At 42.4% G+C, this 21,736-nt stretch overlaps 1 protein-coding gene across 1 annotated transcript in view; it reads right to left on the reverse strand.

Moving 5' to 3' along the window:
• Positions 1–16,574, reverse strand: part of LOC146042633 (NXPE family member 4-like) — a 142,663-nt gene extending 126,089 nt beyond the window's left edge. Inside the window, exons 1-2 of the mRNA XM_083162717.1 lie at positions 16,465–16,574; positions 16,253–16,344 (exon numbers count right to left, since the gene is read on the reverse strand). Coding sequence (XP_083018843.1) covers positions 16,253–16,339 — 87 coding nt within the window. The 5' untranslated portion in view covers positions 16,340–16,344; positions 16,465–16,574. The remainder of the gene's footprint in view (positions 1–16,252; positions 16,345–16,464) is intronic.
• Between the last annotated feature and the right edge of the window lie 5,162 nt (positions 16,575–21,736).

The following is a 21,736-nucleotide window of genomic DNA, read 5'->3' on the forward strand; positions in this document are numbered from 1 at the left end:
ACCTTCTCCTTCGTTTTAATCAGATCGGATTTATTATAACCCCTCTGAATGAAACATATTATTAATTCATCAATTTGAACTGAGGCCACTTTTATATTATCATTCATGCGCCTTAGGTGCAACATCTGTGAGTACGGGAGACTGTACTTAAATCTTTTTGGGTGGCAACTTGTACTGTGCACAAATGAATTTCTATCCGTTACCTTTGAAAAACTGTTGTATGCAGGCTCACACCCGTCAATAACGATGCTACATCATCGAACCCAACACACTCACATGTGCTTCATATGTGGGGTTCCCAGAGCACTCACCTTCCGGGACCCCAAAAGATGATCACATAAGTCACATAAAGCCATTAAGATATGTACATAAATATATACTATACCAACAACATAGAAAACATATAGAAGATATATTCAAATATGGACTTATGAAAGTCAATCCATTTAATTAACTTTTGTTGGTAGGCTTATGTTTCTGAACAGTACAGCCACCAAGGGTTAAATTAGTCCAGAATTATATAATATGCAAATTTGTTTGCAAATTAATATTTCCTTGCCTAGTTTGCAAGGAGGAGAGGGAGAACTAAATGTGTCACATTAAGGTGTAGCATACTGCACTATTGAGTCACCTCCTGCATTAACATCAGTTTTACACATTCATCATAAAATACAACTGGTTTTACAGGAACTTCATTTCTATCATATATAATTAATGATGGTGATAATCATAAAAGTCTTTGTTGAACATTGTTGTACATTTAGTATGTTCATGCTGAAATGACCCATTTTGTGTCATCTCTTCTGGGTAATTCTATGTTGTGCACCCAGCATAGCTGCCGTGCCTGGTACCTTTTATGTTTGGAATAAATAACCCATAGAAGTTATTACCCAAAATGTCTGGACCAACCCTGCAGTATGCTTATTGTGCTCTCTACTTTAAGTAATCAACTATCTCTGTTTTTCAACTTCATGTAATTCTAATGCCTTTGTTTAATGTATCATGTTTCCAAAATCTGGAATAAAATCCGCTATCCAAAATGCTCTGCCCTACTCCTCTCCCTTAATTTTTACCGATGTGCAGTGGAGAGTATTTTGACTAGTTGTATCTCTGTTTGGTATGGGAACTGTACCGCTGCTGAAAGGAAACTCATACAGAGGGTAATTAAATTGGCCCAACGGATAATGGGCTCTACACTTCCGTCTGCTGAGGAGATTCGGAGTAAGCGCTGTTTTAATATATTAAAAGATAACACCCACCCGGCAAATGGTTTATTTGTGTTACTAGCGTCAGGTAGGCGTTTTAGTTGTTTACGAAGTAGGACGACTAGGCTGAGGAATAGCTTTTTTTCCGAGGGCTATTGTAGAATTAAATACGGAATTTGGTCAGGGGAGGGGGGTTAATGGGTTTTAAGTATTCATTGTAAATTGTTTATGGATTTCTGGTTTTTATAATATGTACGTGTTCGGATGGATGCTAAATTGAATTTTGTCGCCCTAAATTAGGGTGATGACAATAAAGTGGTATCCATCTATCTATCTATCTATCTATCTATCTATCTATCTATCTGCCCTACTCCTCTTTTCATGCTGCAAAACTACTGTACAAGCATAAGACAGATACTGTAGATACACATCACATGTTGGTATTTAAAAAAATAAAGCTACAACATAGTAAATAAATATATATATATATATATATATATATATATATATATATATATATATATATATATATATATATGGGATGCAGTTGAAATCCCGACGCCGGAATCCCGACCGCCGGAATACGGACACTTTCTCCCTCATTGACACCCATAGAGGGAGAATAAATTAGTGTGCCGAGAGTAGCGAGGCACCGGGCCCGCTGCGTGGTAAGCGTAGCGAGCCCACAAGGGGGGGGGGGGGGGGCGATCCATGTCCCCCCCTTGTCGGTATTTCGGTGGTGGGGATTTTGAATGCCGATATTCCGACCGCCGGGATTTCGTATATATATATATATACATATATATATATATATATACATACGATAAAGAGAGATAAAGTAAGGGTGTGAGGGAGAGACAGAGAGTGAGAGAGGGTGTGAGGGAGAGACAGGGAGAGAGGGTGTAGGAGAGGGGAGATGAAAGGGACAGGGGAGAGAAAAATATGAAAGCAGGGCGATAGAAACAGACAAAAGAGACGGGCGAGCGAAATAGAGATGGGGGGAGAAAAAGATGAAAGCTGAGAGGGGTAATGATAAATGGGGTTGAGAGAAAAGAGGGGAAAGGGGTGAGACAGAGGTGGAATGAGAGGCTGTGTGAGATAGATAGAGGGAGGGAAGGCAAGGATGGAGGGGGTTAGTTAGGGGAGAGAGGGTGGAGTGCAGGAGTTTATAATCCCCCTCCTCCACCCCCCAGTACAAGAGGGTGGCAGTGGAAAGTCTCACACTCACCAGCAGCTACTGGAGTCAGATCTCCTGGTCAGCGGCAACCCCGGAGTCTCAAGGGCTGCAACACTGCCAGGTTCTCCAGGGCAGCGGCAGCGCAGGGATCTCCAGTCTCAAGTGCGCAGCACAGGCAGTTGTGTGTCTTTTGCAGCGCCTGGTCTCCTACTCACACAACTGAGGGAATGGAGACACAAGACATTGTCACAGTCGCTGCCCCCGCTGAACCATTTAGCATAAAACATTTCTAAAAAAAGCTAATTAAAGAGGGTGCAAGGGATAGATAGCCTGCTGGTCTTTCAGGTTTTCAATGTCGCACCTGTCGGGTCCTGGTGGCCTTTGATACAGAATCGGTATTGACGGCCACCGGATCGAAGCATGTGTGCACCCCTTAGGAGTAAAGGAAATTATCAGAACCAGTTTGGAATAAATATAATGTAACCATTTGGAGAATAATGTAGTGCAGTTATCTACAGTTGGTTTATTAATACAGGTCAGTAAAGTGAATTTACAAACCACAAAAAATATGATCTCACTCTGTATTTAAATTTGTTTGCAAATCAATATTTCATTGCCTCGATTGCAAGGAGGAGAGGGAGAAAATTAAATGTGTCACATTAAGGTGTAGCATTCTGCACTATTGAGTCACCTCCTGCATTAACTTCAGTTTTACACATCGATCATAAAATACAGCTGGTTTTACAGGAACTTCATTTCTATCCTATATAATTAATGATGGTGATAATCATAAAAGTCTTTGTTAAACATTGTTGTACATTCCGTATATTTATGCTGAAACGACCCATTTTGTGTCATCTCTTCTGGGCAGACCTATTCCTTTCAAAGTAATTCTATGTTGTTCACCTAACATAGCTAGCACGCCTGGTGCATTTTATGGTTGAAATAAATAACCCATAGAAGATATTACCCAAAATGTCTGGACCAACCCTGCAGTATGCTTATTGTGCTCTCTACTTTAAGGCCAGTATTCAGTGCTCCCGATTCACCGTTTTTTTTTCGGCGAATCGGGCTGTTTTCACTCCTTGCAGTGAATCATTTTAACTGAAATGTGATTCACCCTATTCAATGTTCACTGTTCACCGAAAGCAAACAGTCAATGCCGGCCAGTTCTCCGTTTCATGCTCGCTGCAATTGGCTGGTGTATTTCAATGGGGGTTTTCACTGGGATTCGTCGAGAGTGTATTCAATGCTAGGAGGGCGAATTGCTTTCTCCCTGATTTTTGCAATGATTCACCGTTTTGCATTCAACATCTTTTTAAGGTGAACTGGAAAGTGATCTTTTAACATAAAGGTTTTTATTTTATTTTTTGGGGTGTCAAAAAATCTGAATTTTTTCTGTGAAGGGGCATACTATTTTTATTCATGTGCTTGCACATGAACATATATATATATATATTTTTTTTACACATTCGCCAGCAGGGGGCCGGGAGGCAGTAGGCGCTCATTAGATATTCATATATTCACTGCACACTGGTCCCGGCTTCTTATGAGCGGGACCAGTGAAGCGGCTCCCTACCCCGACCCCTGCCAGCTCTCGGGGGGGGGCAGCTTTCGTCATGGCTACAGAGGTACCATTCTACCCACCGCCAATTTCTATATCGATCCGCTGTATAATCATAATTCTGTCTTTACTGAACTGTAAAATATAGAAATTGGCGGTGAGTAGAATGGTACCTCTGTAGCCATGATTTTTTGATTATTAAGCATTGTAGGAGCTTTGAGTAGTGTAACACAGGTGATGTGAGGTTATTATCACTGAGGGTATAAGAATGGGACAGTGGTGGCAAGTATCCAGATGCTGTATGATGCAGGAAGTGTATGCAGAGCCATGACTAAGGGCCTCCATAGGTCCGAAACGTCGGCAGTGGCAGTGGCAAAGTAATCCTTTGTATTGCACCTTTATGTCTTGAAAAAGGAAGTAAACCTTCCGAAACGTTGACCCACAGCATCGTGTCGTGTCGATTATTTGCTGAGTCCGTGAGAGTGCCATAACCTGCCATGCTACATACCTGCTTCTCTGGCACCCCGGCATTTGTTCTGAGGATTTGACCGAGTGCCTGCACACTCCTGCTATATATATACATATATATATATATATATATATATATATATATATATATATATATATATATATATGATGCAGTTGAAATCCCGACGCCGGAATCCCGACACTTTCTCGCTCCGCGACACCCATAGAGGGAGAATAAATGAGTGTGCCGAGTGTAGCGAGGCACCGGGCCGGCAGCGCTGCAATCATAGCGAGCCCACAAGAAGGGGGGGGGGCGATCCATGTGCCCCCCTTGTCGGGATTTTGGGCGTCGGGATTCCGGCGTCGGGATTTTGAAAATATATATATATATGACAAAACTGATAGCCAGCAACATCACTTTCAAAATATCAAAAAATATTTATGGCATATTTTTAAAGTGCATAGTGACAAAAAGACAAAAAGAGGAGTCCAGCAATAAGCATATTCAGATTCTTAGCGGTAATAGACTTAGAATAAATAAACCCGGTCCTCCTCCAACAAAGATCATCTCACAACAGGTGTTTGGGTGCCAAACAGCACCTTAGTCATGTGCAAGAGACCCAGTAATCTGTGCAGATATTTATGTCAGAGGGGAAGACCACCGATTGGCCAAAAAACGTGGGCTAGACAAAAAGACGGCAAAGTCTGGAAACCGGAAGTACCGCTACACGTCGGTTTTTTTTATATATTTTTTATATTATCAAAGGATAATACCAAAGACAAGAACTAACTGCAAAAAAGTTTGGTTTTAATGTTTTTATGTATATGTCAATAAATGTATTTTACATGAAAGAAAAATCTTAGTGTGTACAAATTGGATAAATAACGATTGGGAAAAACAGAAATTAGTTAAACTCTAAATTTATGTAAGGGCGCCATATAACACTATTGTAGGGTGATTTGGCTTGTGGGGGTTCTACTAGTAGAGGACCAAGTGTTATAGGGGACTGAGAGTCAGCATTTAGTGCAATTCTAGAGATTTTGTGATATATATATATATATATATAGACATTGTAGGGGCTCTGAACACACTAAATTAACTGATAATAAATAGTGGAGATTTGGTTCATGAATTGATCAATGCATTTAAGCCTGCAGCCCCCGTCAAGGGACCCCACCTTTCTGCAGGTCCTAGCACTATCGCTCAATATGGCTACAATACACATAGCTATCACATCAATGTTTGAATCCAGGCATGCTATCTGGTCTAAAGCTCACAGCAGACTGTGCTTTTATAGGTGAGCAGTTACCAACACACCTGTCACTAATCATCTAGGGAACTGGTTAACATAAGCTATGCATTATGGGTTAAAACAGGGTGCATGAGAGAATGTGACCACAATAAGACTAATTAAAAAAATTAATCTAATAAACAATATATACACTAAACATCGGCACTCACCTAGTGCCGATGTTTAGTGTATATATTGTGATATATATATATATATAACCCCCAAACAAAGAACAATGCCATTTTAAGCTTTATGAAAGTACTGGACGTGCAAGTATCGGTGAGCCAACAATAGCTGGAGCCACATTGTAACAACTTGTCAAAGGAGGAGTGGGGGGCACTGCAAAATTTGAGCCGTTACCGACACATTGTGCTGAGGGCTGCAGATAAGGGGGAGGTATTGTTGTTATGGATGTCTAAAAATATAGTGCTGAAATCTATAGGCAGTTAGCGGATACTGATGTCTATGAGAGTTTAAGTAAAGTTCCTCCTGACATGTTTAAAATAGAGGTGGATGCGGTGCTGGACAGTGCTTATAACAGAGGAATGTTGGAAAGAGATACTAAATTGTACTTACCTGTTGATCTTCCCGGGGTTCCTCTGCTATACAGTCTCCCCAAGATCCCCTATTCGACAATATTTCAAAATATTGTGATTTTTTCCTACAGCCTTGTGTACAGGCTGGAGTGACATAATTGGGTTGTGTCCTTAAGTGGATCTTAAGGACACAACCCAATTATTATTGTTGTTACAAGAAATGGGTGAAGTGCCTGATGGCACCTGGTTGTGTAACTTGGATATCTCCAGTTTTTACGCAAATATTCCGCATATGGAGGGATTGTCAGCCATTAGGACACTACTATTGGATAATTCAGAATACACAGGACCAAATCTTGACTTTTTCATGAAACGGTTATACCTTGTCCTACATAGAAATTATTTATATTTTAATGGTCGCTACTACCTGCAAAAGGCAGGAGTAGTGATGGGATCCCATGTTGCTCCTACGTATGCAAATGCATTTACGGATGTCACTGAAAAATCCTTTTTCTTTACACGAGAGGTCAAGGAAAAGGTATATTTCTATAGGAGGTATATCGATGACTACATTCTCTTTTGGAGGGGCAGTTATAGTGAATTTGTTGAATTGATGGAGGAAATTAACAATAGAGAAAGCGCCATAAAGTTCACATACTCCTTGAGCCTAGAAACCGTGACATTAATGTAAATATTTCTGTGATGGAGAGGAAAATTAAAATGTCCATATTTGTGAAAGAAACAGACAGAAATACATTGCTTAGGGTGGATAGTTGCCATCCTAAAGCGACCATCCACAGTCTCCCTTACTCGCAACTTTTGCGGGTTAAGAGAATTACGAGTGATGAAACAGAGTTAATAGACAGCCTTGACACGATGGAAAGTAAATTTAGAGAAAGGGGCTATACAAAAAACTTCATACAAGAAGCCAGAACCAGAGTAGAAAATACCACCAGGGATTCTACCTTAAGATCTAAAACAGATAGTAGACAAAAGGAAGTAGTCAGGTGGGTGCAGAATTACAATGCAGCACATAATGCTATTGAACATTGAACTAGAGAGCTCTGGCCCATTATACAACAGGAAAGAAAACAAAAAAGCCTCAGAAATAGCAGAGTTATGCTGTGCTATAGGCAAGTAAAAATATCAGAGACTGGGTGGTCAAATCAGATGTTACGGAGCACATGCAGGTATCAATAGGGTTACAAAGTAAGAGAAATGGTTGTTTCTCGTGTTTGGGTTGTACGACCTGCAACCATATGATAATGGGCAGGTTTTTTACACACACACACACAGGTAAAAAATTTGAGTTCAGACACCCGCTTTCCTGCAGTAGTACCTTTGTAATTTACATGATTAAATGTCCATGTGGACTATGCTATGTAGAGAAACCTATAAGAACTGTCAAGGAGAGGATGGCACTGTATAGGATGGCAACACGGGCAGCTCTGAGTGGTAAAACATTAGAGCAATCGGCTGCCAGGCACTATGCAGAGGCCAAACACTCCATGGCAACATTTAAACACATGGTTATAGAAACAAAAAATTATTAAGGTTGGAATCAAAGTTGATACACTTGCTTGACACCGTTAGACCCAGGGGGTTAAATTAACAATTGAACCTAAATGTTAGCTTATGATAATGAGTATTATTAAGGTGCGTACACATGTACAGATTTTCTGTCTGATCTATCTGGTGGGAACAAAAACCTGGAAATGTATGGGAGCAACTGACAATCAAAAAAATTGTTCCCAAACACTTGAAAACAGACAGTAATCAGTCAGACAAATTGTTTAATCGTTCCGATATAACAAATTTATCAAAGCATTTATTTTTTTCTGTTTTCCTGCATTTGGGAGGAAATTTTGGATTGTCATATGCTCCCATACATTTCCAGGTTTTTGTTCCCACAAGATAGATCAGACAGAAAATCTGTACGTGTGTACGCACCTTCAGATGTACAGGACCAATGTAATAAGACTTTTGCCATGCCGAGATTTGTTTACTATTTTGTATCATATTTCGGTACTTGTTTCCTAGCACGGCGCCATTGCATCTCATACCATAAGTCATACAATGCGATGTTAGCCGATGTTATACAATTTTAAATTGTATAACATCGAATTGTATACCATTGTATGGTATATACAATGATATACGATTTTAAATTGTATAAGCACGCTAATGGGTGTTTTCAATGTTAAATGTGCCCCCTATAAGATAAATATTTGTATAAGCACCGTAATAGGTGCTTACAATGTTAAAAGCACCCCCACGCCACCCGTACTATGAAACGCCAACCCGAAGCGTGGCGAACGCAGCGAGCCCGCGAGGGGCGGTGGTACGCGTCCTCTGACCTTTTCATACCCCCACTATCCACGTCGGCGTGGATTTTATTTTATATAGTGTGGCGAGAGCAGCAAGCCACCAAGCCCGAAGCGCCGCGAGCGCAGCGAGCCTCGCGAAGTAATGTAAAGTAATGCGCATCCCCTCGCGGGTCTCGCTGCGCATATATATACATATATACATATACATATACACAGAGGGAAGGACCAGCACTCTCCACAATAAATCACTCAGGTGCTGCGTGCCTTTGCCAAAATACACACAACGCAAGAATCCTATCTTACAAGGATATGCACGTCACTGCAGCTGTCTTCAAAGCATGTGAAGTTTATTTAGCCTCGACGGACCGTTTTGGGGGACAACATAGATCTGACGTCAGCGGTTCCCACTCACCAACGCCATCACCATAGCAGCCCGGCCAGCGACCATAGTAACGGTGCGCAGGGAGGATGCCCGCGGCTCTCACAACGCTGTGCCCCTAGCAACCCGGCACAGGTTGCAGCACTGAGGCTGAGGGAGCAAAATTTACAAAAGTTAATGAAATGGATTGACTTTCATGTTGCTCTTCCCTGGACCCTTTCATTAACTTTTGTTTGTAGGCTTATGTTTCTGAACAGTACAGCCACCTTGGGATTAAATTAGTCTATAATTGTATTTATCTTTCAATATGTTTTCTATGTTGTTGGTGTAGTATATATTTATGTACATATCTTAATGGCTTTATGTGACTTATGTGATTGTCTGTGGGGGGTACCGGAAGGTGAGAGCTCTGGGGACCCCACATATGAAGCACATGTGAGTGTGTTGGGTCCAATGATGTAGCATCAGTATTGATGGGTGTGAGCCGTCGGTGTTGGGGCTGCTTGGTCGGGCGATTATACACTCTGTCTATTTAACATTGTTTTTATCTGTAATATGCCTGTATATGATGTGTACATTTCGCTCCCTCAGCCTTCCCTCTCGCCGCAGTGCTGCAACCTGTGCAGGGGAATGGCGTCGGCGTTGTGAAAGCCGCGGGCTTCCTCCCTGCGCACCATTACTATGGTCGTCTGGCTGGGCCAGGTTGCTATGGTGATGGCGTCGGTGAGTGGGAGCCACTGACGTCAGATCTATGCGCCAGATCCGGGAGGCGGGTAGCACGGAGGCGTGGGGCGGCTGAGAGTGGGCAGAATGGTGGCAAACTTTGTACTATTTCAATGGTGAGTGTCACACTATGGGTGAGATTTAATGGGATGAGAGATTCAGAGAGATTCAGAAAGTGAGAGATTTGGTGAGAAACTGCAAAACCAGTTTGATTTTGAAGTGTAAATGATTGCCGCTTAAAAAAAACTGGAGATTTCTCACCAAAATTCTCACTTTCTGAATATCTCATCCCATTAAATCTCACCCTATGTATGTGTATATATGTTTGTAAGTCTCTTGATAAAGGGGTTGTCCCCCCAAATGGCCCGTCGAGGCTAAATAAACTTCACATGCTCAGAAGAGAGCTGCAGTGACGTGCATATACTTGGAAGATAGGATTCTTGCATTTTGTGTATATATATATATATATATATATATATATATACACCCCCTGATGAAGTCCGTAGCTGTGACGAAACGCGTTGGGCGTGGTTACTGGTTCCCGACGTGGTGACGTCCTGGTCTGGTCCATGCTGTTATCTGTGGAAGCTCCCGGCTGGCTGCTGTGTACCTGCTGTGCTCCGCCTGCAACTGATCACTGCCTGCAGCTTATCATCGGCGCCTGGTCCGGCTATACCGCCTAGTCCACATGGCAAGTTATTCTTTTTAACCCCGTGTATGTCAGCATTTATTCAAGTAAAAATATATTGATTTATTGCTGATTGGTGCGCTTCATTTCTTTCTTTTTTACAAGCATCCCCCAATGGGATTCGTGGTTGTATCCTTTTAGTGGAGCTGCACACACTTATGGGACATTCGAACCTACCCTTATTTGAGAGACTTTTGGACTTTTGCGCTGGGCATCTCCTTTCCTATATATATATATATATATATATATATATATATATATATATATATATATATATATATATAAACACACAATTGTGGTATGGCGCCTAAATTGTGTTAGTTTAAAGTCCATAAATGGTGTTTATCCAAATTGACAATCAATGAAACTGCTGTTTTTCTCCAGATATTGTTTTATTGTTTCTTAGAAGTTCACAGGAAACAGGTAAAAAACTCCTGACGCGTTTCGTCTAGCAAGACTTCATCAGGGGAATACAATATACATCGTTCTGAGTGTGTGTTTATTAATTAACACGTAGAAAAAAGATTTTTTTAAGGTGCTTTGGTCACCTAAGTGCATGAGACCATTAAAAATAATTGAAGACTAATTGTCTTCCCCAGTGGTATAATATCCAACAGAATCCCAAGAGAAGGTGTGGTGAATTCTCCTTTGCAGCTGCCTTCCCCAGTTGAAGTAGGACACACCAGAGAGAGACGATAATCCCAGCCCAAGTGCAAAGGAGAATTCACCACACCTTCTCTTGGGATTCTGTTGGATATTATACCACTGGGGAAGACAATTAGTCTTCAATTATTTTTAATGGTCTCATGCACTTAGGTGACCAAAGCACCTTAAAAAAATCTTTTTTCTACGTGTTAATTAATAAACACACACTCAGAACGATGTATATTGTATTCCCCTGATGAAGTCTTGCTAGACGAAACGCGTCGGGAGTTCTTTACCTGTTTCCTGTGAACTTCTAAGAAACAATAAAACAATATCTGGAGAAAAACAGCAGTTTCATTGATTGTCAATTTGGATAAACACCATTTATGGACTTTAAACTAACACAATTTAGGCGCCATACCACAATTGTGTGTTTAGATTGTTGTATTTGTCCCCTAACCCTCTAGGGACACTGTGGTAAGGCTGCCAATAGTCTAATTCTTTCTGTATCTAGCGCGATTGGATTATTGGTCTGTATATATATATATATATATATATATATATATGTAGAAAAAAACCAGAGAGGGCACAAATGAGCTAGTATGAAAGTACAAATTTACTATAATAAAAAGCTCACATATATGTAAGTTAGAATATGCAGATATGCAATCGTATAAAAACCAGCAAGACAGAAGTCCACAGTCAGAGACTCAGCGGCACGGCGGGTCGACTACAGCGGATGGAATCGGAGGACCCGGCAGACGTCACAACGTCAGAGGATAATCAGAGTCAACCAAGGACCGCCCCAACGCGTTTCGTCAGCTTGTGACTTCATCAGGAGGCGTGTCATGCATCACAAATGGTAGAGCTTATATACCCGAATGGTGCACAGATCGTATAAATCATCACTGATTGCTTAAAGGTATATTACCGGCAAGTACATTAACGGAATAGATACAATAGCAAAATACAGACAAAAAAATACATTATGTAATACAAGAAATACAATAAAAGTACATTTACATCATAATATAACAATACATATATAATAAGAAAACACAGGAAAATACATAAAATATATCGGGCAGAATGAATGATATCAACACAGCATTGCACGACACGTACATCACAACAGGACTAAGCATGGACTAAGGGGTGTGCGCCCAACTACAAAGCCCAGCACATCCAAGGAGTGATATCAATGCCATTAGTGCAAAAAAGGTACTATGTCAATGCCCTCATTCATACCAGTAGGAGACATGGTATTCAGGGTAAAAATCCAATATGATTCTCTGCGGCTCAATTTAGTTAAAATGTCACCGCCCCTCTCATCGAGGGTGACATGCTCCAATGCTTTAAAAGAAAAGAAATCAAGATTAGAGTTACAACATAATGCAAAATGACGAGGGACACTGTGGAGGATGGATTTATTCCTAATACTCCTTGTGTGCTCCAATATTCTAATTTTCAGAGGACGTTTAGTCTTGCCGATGTAGCTTTTACCGCAATAAATGACACAAGTTGTTAAACAGGACATTCTGCTCTTTATGCTCCACGATTTAGAATTGTCACTATTAGCAAATTTATAATGATCCTTATCCACGTACTGACACATCTTAGACTTGTTGCAGGGAAAAAAACCATTACAAAGTTTTTAACCAACCATCCTTCTGTGTATCCTTTTTAATGCGGCTAGGAGCCAGAATGGATCTTAAAGATGATGCCTTTTTAAAGACAATTTGAGGCTTGGGGGGCAATAAGTCATGCAAAAAGGGATCAAGTAAAAGCACATCCCAATGTTTATTAAGAACTTCTCTAATACCTTTGCTTCTGGAATTATACTTAGTAACAAAAGGTATGAAATTGTCAGATCTAGCAGGACGATTTTTATATTGTAACAGCTCATTACGGTCACGGTCACGAGCTTTCTTCTGGCAATGTTCAATGTTTCTTAGATGGCAGACTGTTCATCAAATTTGTTCAAGCTAGGAGAAGAAGAATCTAGCAACAAATCTAAAAATTTGTTGCTAGATTCTTCTGAATGGTCCCCTACCAATAATACCATTGAAACGTCTACATATATTAAACAGGTCGATAGCAACAGCTATGTTCATTTTAATAGCTGTCATTTCGGTAAGTGGATCCATAATATCCCTTACTCCCAATTTGTGAGGGTTAGAAGGAATTGTGCTAGCTTGAACAAATTTGATGAACAGTCTGCCATCTATAATAAACGTTTTATTGATAAGAAATACCCCCTTCATTTACTCGAACATTGCCAGAAGAAAGCTCGTGACCGTGACCGTAATGAGCTGTTACAATATAAAAATCGTCCTGCTAGATCTGACAATTTTATACCTTTTGTTACTTAGTATAATTCCAGAAGCAAAGGTATTAGAGAAGTTCTTAATAAACATTGGGATGTGCTTTTACTTGATCCCTTTTTGCATGACTTATTGCCCCCCAAGCCTCAAATTGTCTTTAAAAAGGCATCATCTTTAAGATCCATTCTGGCTCCTAGCCGCATTAAAAAGGATACACCGAAGGATGGTTGGTTAAAAACCTGTAAGGGTTTTTTCCCTGCAACAAGTGTAAGATGTGTCAGTACGTGGATAAGGATCATTATAAATTTGCTAATAGTGACAATTCTAAATCGTGGAGCATAAAGAGCAGAATGTCCTGTTTAACAACTTGTGTCATTTATTGTCTTTCTTGCCGATGCGGTAAAAGCTACATCGGCAAGACTAAACGTCCTCTGAAAATTAGAATATTGGAGCACACAAGGAGTATTAGAAATAAATCTATCCTCCACAGTGTCCCTCGTCATTTTGCATTATGTTGTAACTCTAATCTTGATTTCTTTTCTTTTAAAGCATTGGAGCATGTCACCCTCGATGAGAGGGGCGGTGACATTTTAACTAAATTGAGCTGCAGAGAATCATATTGGATTTTTACCCTGAATACCATGTCTCCTACTGGTATGAATGAGGGCATTGACATAGTACCTTTTTTGCACTAATGGCATTGATATCACTCCTTGGATGTGCTGGGCTTTGTAGTTGGGCGCACATCCCTTAGTCCATGCTTAGTCCTGTTGTGATGTACGTGTCGTGCAATGCTGTGTTGATATCATTCATTCTGCCCGATATATTTTATGTATTTTCCTGTGTTTTCTTATTATATATGTATTGTTATATTATGATGTAAATGTACTTTTATTGTATTTCTTGTATTACATAGGGCGGTATTCAATGTGAATACCTGCGAGGTGCAGCGAATCCTTTTTTGGATTCGCTGCACATTCGCCACGTTCCAGAGCCGGCGGGCTCCGGTATTCAACGAGTCAGGGGCAGCGATCCCCTGACTGGCGAATATGAGCTCCTGCGGCGATTGCCGCAGGGAGCCTCAGGACGGTGCCAGGCAGAGAGATGGTAGTCTCTCTGCCTAGCCCAGACCTTTGTGGGGGGTTAGGTGTGCTCCCCGGGTGCCAGGCAGCACAGGCTGCCCCCCGGGGGTGCCAGCAGGCGAGCGTATATTCACTACACAGGATCGTAATGATCGTGCAGTGAATATATGAATATGTAATGAGCGGCTCCGCTCTGGCGCCACCTGCTGGCTGCTGTGTAAAAAAAAAAAAAAAAAAATATTATTTTTAAAATTAAATATATATTCATGTGCTTACAGCATATGAATAAAAATAGCATGCCCCTCCTCAGAATAAAATTCCTGATTTTTTGACACCAAATGTAAAAAACAAAACACTTTATTTTAAAAGTTCACATTCCACTTCACCATAAAAAGATAGCGATTGCTACTCGGTGAATCATGGCGAAAAAAACCTTCAAATGTATTCGCCATGTGGTCATTGAATAGGGTGATTCACCGTTTTTGTCAGAAATTCGCCAAACAGCACAAATTCGCCATAAAAACCTGGCGAATCAGGCTCATTGAATACCGCCCATAATGTATTTTCTTGTCTGTATTTTGCTATTGTATCTATTCCGTGAATGTACTTGCCGGTAATATACCTTTAAGCAATCAGCAATCGGGTCCTCCGATTCCATCCGCTGTAGTCGACCCGCCGTGCCGCTGAGTCTCTGACTGTGGACTACTGCCTTGCTGGTTTTTATACGATTGCATATCTGCATATTCTAACTTTCATGTATGTGAGCTTTTTATTATAGTAAATTTGTACTTTTATACTAGCTCATTTGTGCGCTCTCTGGTTTTTTTCTACATGTTTACCCCCTGTGGTGTTTTGTGAAACACCAAACGGAGCACAGCTGCACTGCATGTTGATCCTGATATACGGACGGATCCATTCCATTTCTGGACTCTCTAGCACTTTTATGGACCTTTTGTATGTATATATATATATATATATATATATACATATACACAAATATATATACACACACACACACACACACACACTATATACAGGGCCGGATTTGTGCCTAGGCCCGTGAGGCACCGGCCTCAGGGCGGCACCAATTAAGGGCGGCATGCAGGCTGACATTCTGTTAGATGGCAGAGAGGGTGGGCAGCGGCGAGTGACGAGCGCCGCTGCCCCAGACATGAATTATCATATGTCGGCGGCAGCGTCGCTCGTCACCTGCCACTGCCTACCCACTCTGCCATGCACATTACACCACCGCTTAGTGGCTGGGTCCGATGGTCCCCTGCGTGTCTGGAACACACAGTCTATTGGCTGCTGTGTATCCAGCAGCTGAGCTGAGCGGCGCGCAGATCCTCCTTGCGCTCAGTCAGTTACAGTGTGTGAGCCGGAGAGAGACTGATGGAGACACTGTGCTAATCACTGTACTAATAAGTGCCTCCCTCCCTCCGGATCCTCCGTACAGTGAGCAGTCCAGAGTGCTTAAAAAAATATTAAGGTGGGCTACAGTTTTTAATGAAATATATAAATAACAATGTATATACATATATAATTACTTTAAAATAGGGGGGGGGGCACAAAAATGTTGTGCCTAGGGGCGGCCTGACCCCTAAATTCGCCCCTGACTATATATATATATATATATATATATATATACACACACACACTATATATACACACACACACACAGGGTTGATAATAAATCAATACTTTACTGTTATGATATATATTTACAGAGTTGATAATAAATTAAAACTTGTTATCTTTTTCTCTTGATCTTCTCAACTTTCGTGTAATGTAAGCATTAATAGCCCTTACGCATCAGCTACAAAAAAATCAATAAAGTTTTACCTTTTTTAAGTTTCGATGAGTAATGAAGCTGAAGAGTAGACAAAAGGCTATGATCAAATAATATTTATATTTTAGTAGGAAGTTCATTTTGCCTGCAGGAAAGACAGAGATGAAATTACATTTTAGTATATCTGTATACTTTATCTGTCTAATAAATGAGTCTGTACAAAACAAATGAAATATGTATTGTAAAATATTTAAGTCAAACTCACCACATTGCTTTTTTCAGTCTTTGATACAGTTCACAACTGAACAAGAAGCAGTGCATTTGAGAAACCTGCTTAGTTTAGCAGACAGACTGGTTTTACTGGATGGAAAAAAAATGCACACTACTTAGCCAGTATTTCTAATGCTTCTAATTAGGTCACCTGATCCATAGCTGCCTACTCCTGCAGAATGCAGGAGACTCCCTGAAATAACAACAATCTCCCTCTCTCCCTCATTAGTCTAGAAATCTCCCTCATTTCACCTAGCCCACATTATATTTTTTGGGAAAAAAGGAACATTCCGCATGCTGATTGGCTGACATTCAGCCAATCAGTGTGCGGCGAGTTTTCAAACCCATCAGCGCTTCCCGCGCCGCCGCCTGGCTGCCGGATAGCGCGCATCACTGCAGGGACCCCGCCGCCAGATCACACAGCGCCGCAGGTACCCCCCGTAGGCACCGGGGCGCCCCACCCCCCCTCAGCTGGGACGCTCCGGTGCCTTGCACCGGCCCTGACACACCCACGCTTCTAGGTGCCACGTTCACAATCTCTTTTCACAATATCTCTTATATATGTAGACAGATCTGTCACTCATCCCCTGTGTATATAACGTTCCCGCCCAGCAGGATACACACAACCGCCTCCCCTAGGGAAAAGTCTTCTATGTGTATAACGTTCTACACACCCCACCCCCTTCACATTACCTCCCCCTGCCCAGCCATGGCTACAGTACACGCTCACCATCCACCATTACTCCACAGCCGCCAACCACCATTACTCCCGCACCCCCCCTTCTCTGCCAGCAAACCACCTCCCGCGACCTCCCCTCCCGCAATTCACGGCACCCCACCGCAACCCCCCTCCCCCGATTCACGGGACCCCCGTGACCCCCAATCCCGCGATTCGTGTGTGGCATTATGTGTAATGGCCATTACAGTGTAAATTTTTTGCAGCGCGCCTCTGGCGTGCACTTTCCCTGTTTCTGGTGTGTCTGGTGGGAATGATTAGTTCTGAAGCCCATATACATAAATAAGTCACCTATTTAGTTTGCATTAGTGCCCAGTAGGCAGTGATGGACACGCCCAGTAGGCTTTGATGGACATGCCCAGTAGGCGTGATGTACACGCCCCTCCAATGGTGCACCCCCTAATAAAATGGGCTGCGCACACGCCTATGCCCCCATCCAATCGCATGTGTTTTTGCGTGCGGTGCGATCGCATGCGATGCGATCACATTGCACCACCCGAGGGTAGAAAGCAGTGAATAAATTACATAGGAAAATCGATCGCATCGCATGCAAAAAAAAAACACACATGCGATGCAATGCAATTTTCTTATGCAGAATCGCCCACTAAGCAATTTGCTTAGTGGGCACCCTGCTAATACACAAGTACCAAATAATCAATCTAATTTTTTTGGACAATAAGGGTTACTGACTTAAATTCCTTAAAATCTTTTCAATAATTCTGTGTCTGCTACTGTGTGACTGTTAACTGGGACAGGGTACTACAAGACTCACCTCACCTGTGCTGCAAAATAATCAATCAAATTGTTTTTGGGACAATAAGGGTTACTGACATAGGTGTGCGCACATTGAGTGTTAAGGGTGCACATTCACCCCCTAATGCTGTGCCCCCACTACCACACTTATTGCTGCTAGTAATACCAGCAATACCTTTTACCAAAGACTATTGCTTTTTAGACCTGTATTCCATTAAAATAAGCGCCCATCAATCAATTATGTGTGTTTTGCATTATTAATTGTATAACACCATTGTCATATCACTACATACAGTACCTGTGTCATCCAGATATGATTTTGACTTTATTTGCATGTACTGTTATACAGAGTAATTAGAAGAGTAAAACTGAAACAGGCAGGAGATAATGGTGTGGCTGAGAGATGTTTTATATTGAAGTGAGTGCACGCCTGATTGGCGGTGTTAGAAAGACCGGATGGCGGTGTTAGACATGCCGAATAGGTGGTGCTAGGCACACCGCTTTGACAGTGCACCCCCTTGTAAAATGTGCTGTGCATGCCTATGGTTACTGACTTAAATTCCTTAATAATAACCCTTTTCAATTTTTCTGTGTCTGCTGCTGTGTGACTAAGGGCCTTATTCCAGTTCACGGTTAGGCCCTTTTTTCTGATTGAGTCAGACCGCTGCATATGCCTTCGGACAGCCGATGTTTGCGCATGTGCAGAGGCATTTCTGCGCATGTGTGAACGCCTCGCATGTCCGAACACGGTGTGAATTCCGTGCAGAAAATGATTGCTCGGACCCATCCGAGCAGGGGTAGGAGAGGGGCGTGAAGGGCTGTTTTGGCTCATTACCATCTGCGTACACCCCGCGTTTCATAGGCGTTCCCATGAAAATGCTGGGCATACGTATGGTAATGCGGCCGTGACGCACGTGTGGGGGGGCAGACAACTGACAAATCCGGATGTCAGCTGGCCGCCCATATCTCTGCTTTCATACGGAAAAATGTCCGAGTGGTCTGGAGCACTCTGTGCTGGCTGACCGCTCGGTCCATCATTCGAGGAGAATGGGGGAGGTTCCCACAGATGGAGGAGGTGTTCACATGAAACATCCACTCACGGTCCGTTCGCTTGGCGTCTTACCGCATTCGGACGGTGTGAGTGATCCGTGCAGTAGGCGGGGTTAAGAACACTTGGTTCCTGTCCGAAATATGCATCCAATCCGAATCAACTAGAATAAGGACCTTAGAGGCAAATTCCTTCTCAGATGGACAAAACCATGTGCACTAGAGAGGGACAGATGTAACAGTTGCATATAGAATTAGATTTGGGTGAGTTATTTTGTTTCTGTGCTTGGAAAATACTGACTGCTTTATTTTTACACTGCAATATAGATCTCACTTTGAAGTAAAACCCCACCCAAATCTAATTCTCTCTGCACAAGTAACATCTGCCCCACCTGCAGTGTACATGATGGTACAGGCCAGGGTAGTACAAGTCTCAACTCACCTGTGTACACACCCATAGGTGACGATTCTGTGGGTGCTCAAGGACCCGAGCACCCACGGAAATTGATGAGCACCCACGGGCCCGAGTCGTGCTACTGGGCCACCTTATTAATTTGCTAATTTGCAGCTGCAGCACCCACATCGCCGGCCCTGCTGCCTGGCAAACAGTATGCCGGGAAGAGTGTATTCCGTCTGCTCTTTAGTGACTTGGCGGCTATCGCATAAAATATGCTGCCCAGCACCATTAACAGAGCTGACAGAAGCATCTTCCCGGCATTCCGGTGCATGGGGGTACGTACGGTTATCATAGAGAAACAGCTGCAGGTCCACAAGTTATGTGTAAAAAGGGGAACTCTGTTGCCGTAATTTGAATATTGGAGACAACTGTGCTGTGTATTGGTATTATTTTGTGGCCACGCCCCTCCCTTTTGAAGCCACTCCCCTATATTTTTGGCTTTAGCACCCACCAGCAAAAACATAAATCGGCATCTATGTGCACACCACACATAGTTGCTGCAAAATAATAAATCATTCTTTTGTTTACAATAAGGGTTACTGACGTAAATAATAATCCTTTAAAAATTTTCTTTGTCTCTGCTGCTGTGTGGCTGTACTCCAGAAAGATAATGGAGAACCAAAATTGGATGCTTGAATAGTACAAGAACCACTTCCTCCAAGTGCTGAAGCTGCTGCCACTGGTCAAGACATAGAACATGATGACGAAATGCCATCAACATCTTCTGCCAATGCCGATGCCCAATGTCATCATCGAGGGCGTGTGAAATCCAAAAAGGCAAAGTAAAGCATGTTTAAGAAAAAAAATGTAAATCCTTGGAGGAGAAACGTAAGCTTGCTAATATGCCATTTACCACACAGAGTGGCAAGGAACAGCTAAGGGCCTGGCCTATGTTCTTGACTAGTGCTCCAGCTTCACACAATGATCACAGCACTCCTTCTCATCCCCCCCATCCCTCTAGAAATGTAAAGAGAGTTAAGCTGTCAAAAAAAAAGACAGAAAACAACTCAGCCTTCTAAAGACACAGTATCACAAAGCCCCAATGAGAGTCCAAGGGTGTTGGTTGTTGCGAAGCCTGACCTTCCCATCACTGTACAGGAAGAGATGGCTCCTTCCACTATTTTCTGCATGCCCTCTGCATATGCTGGAAGGGTCACCCACAGTCCAGTTCCTGATTTTGAAGTTGTCAATGTTGTACACCAGGAGAAGGAAATTGATGTAGCTGGCGCTGAGGAGGAAGTTGATGAGAAGGATGCTGCTGATGGTGATGTGGTTTTCTTAAATTAGGTCTGTGGGATGCAAAAGGCCATCACAATGCCTGGGCAGAAGACCAAAAAATCCACCTTTTTTGGTCTGTCTGGAATTTTTTTTATCCAGATCCGGACAACAACTGTCTTGCCATATGTAGCTTATGTAAAGCTGGAATAAGCAGGGGACGTTGGTCACCTAGGGACATCCTCGCTTATGTGTCACCTGAAGTAAGTCACTGTTTAGTTCAGAAACTGTGGCTAGGACCGTAAGCAGTCCAGGGACACCTAAATCCCTTTATCCAGTTGTATCCAAGCGCCCGAAAACCACACCAGGAATTCACTCCTCGTCAATTTCCTCTTCCATCCGGATCAGAGGTAGTCCTGCAGACCATGTCACAGTTATGACTGACTCCTCTTCCATCCAGAATTCCTCCAGAGGATCCTGCAGTGGTACATTTTCTACTGCTGCTGCTGCTGCTGCTGTTGCTGCTGCTGGGAGTCGGTCATCGTCCCAGAGGGGAAGTGGTAACACCGCTATGTTTTTCACTAAGCAATTGACTGTCCAAAAGTCATTTGCCATGGGGACAAAGTAAGACAGCAGTCATCCGATGGCAAGGCGTATAACTGCGGCTTTGACGGCTATGTTGGTGTTAGATGTGCGTCCGGTGTCCGCCATCAGTGGAGTGGGATTTAGACTGTTGATGGAGGTATTGTATCCCCGGTACCAAATCCAGTCTAGATTCCACTTCACTAGGCAGGAGATACCGAGGAGGTACAGAGACGTCCAAAAAAGTGTCCTCGGTGCCCTGAAAAATGCGGTTGTTCCCACTATTCACTTAACCACTGACATGTGGACAAGTGGTTCAGGGCAAACTAAGGACTATATGACTGTGACAGCCCACTGGGTAGACGCCTTCTGCAGCAACAGCAGCAGCATCTCCTGCACGTCCGCTCTTTTCAAGGCAGGCTTATCTGTGTATCACCGGTTTCAGTAAGAGGCACAGCGCCGAAAACCTCTTAGAGA

Source organism: Crinia signifera, chromosome 19 (assembly GCF_055691185.1).
Source record: "Crinia signifera chromosome 19, ASM5569118v1, whole genome shotgun sequence".
Lineage (NCBI taxonomy): Eukaryota > Metazoa > Chordata > Amphibia > Anura > Myobatrachidae > Crinia > Crinia signifera.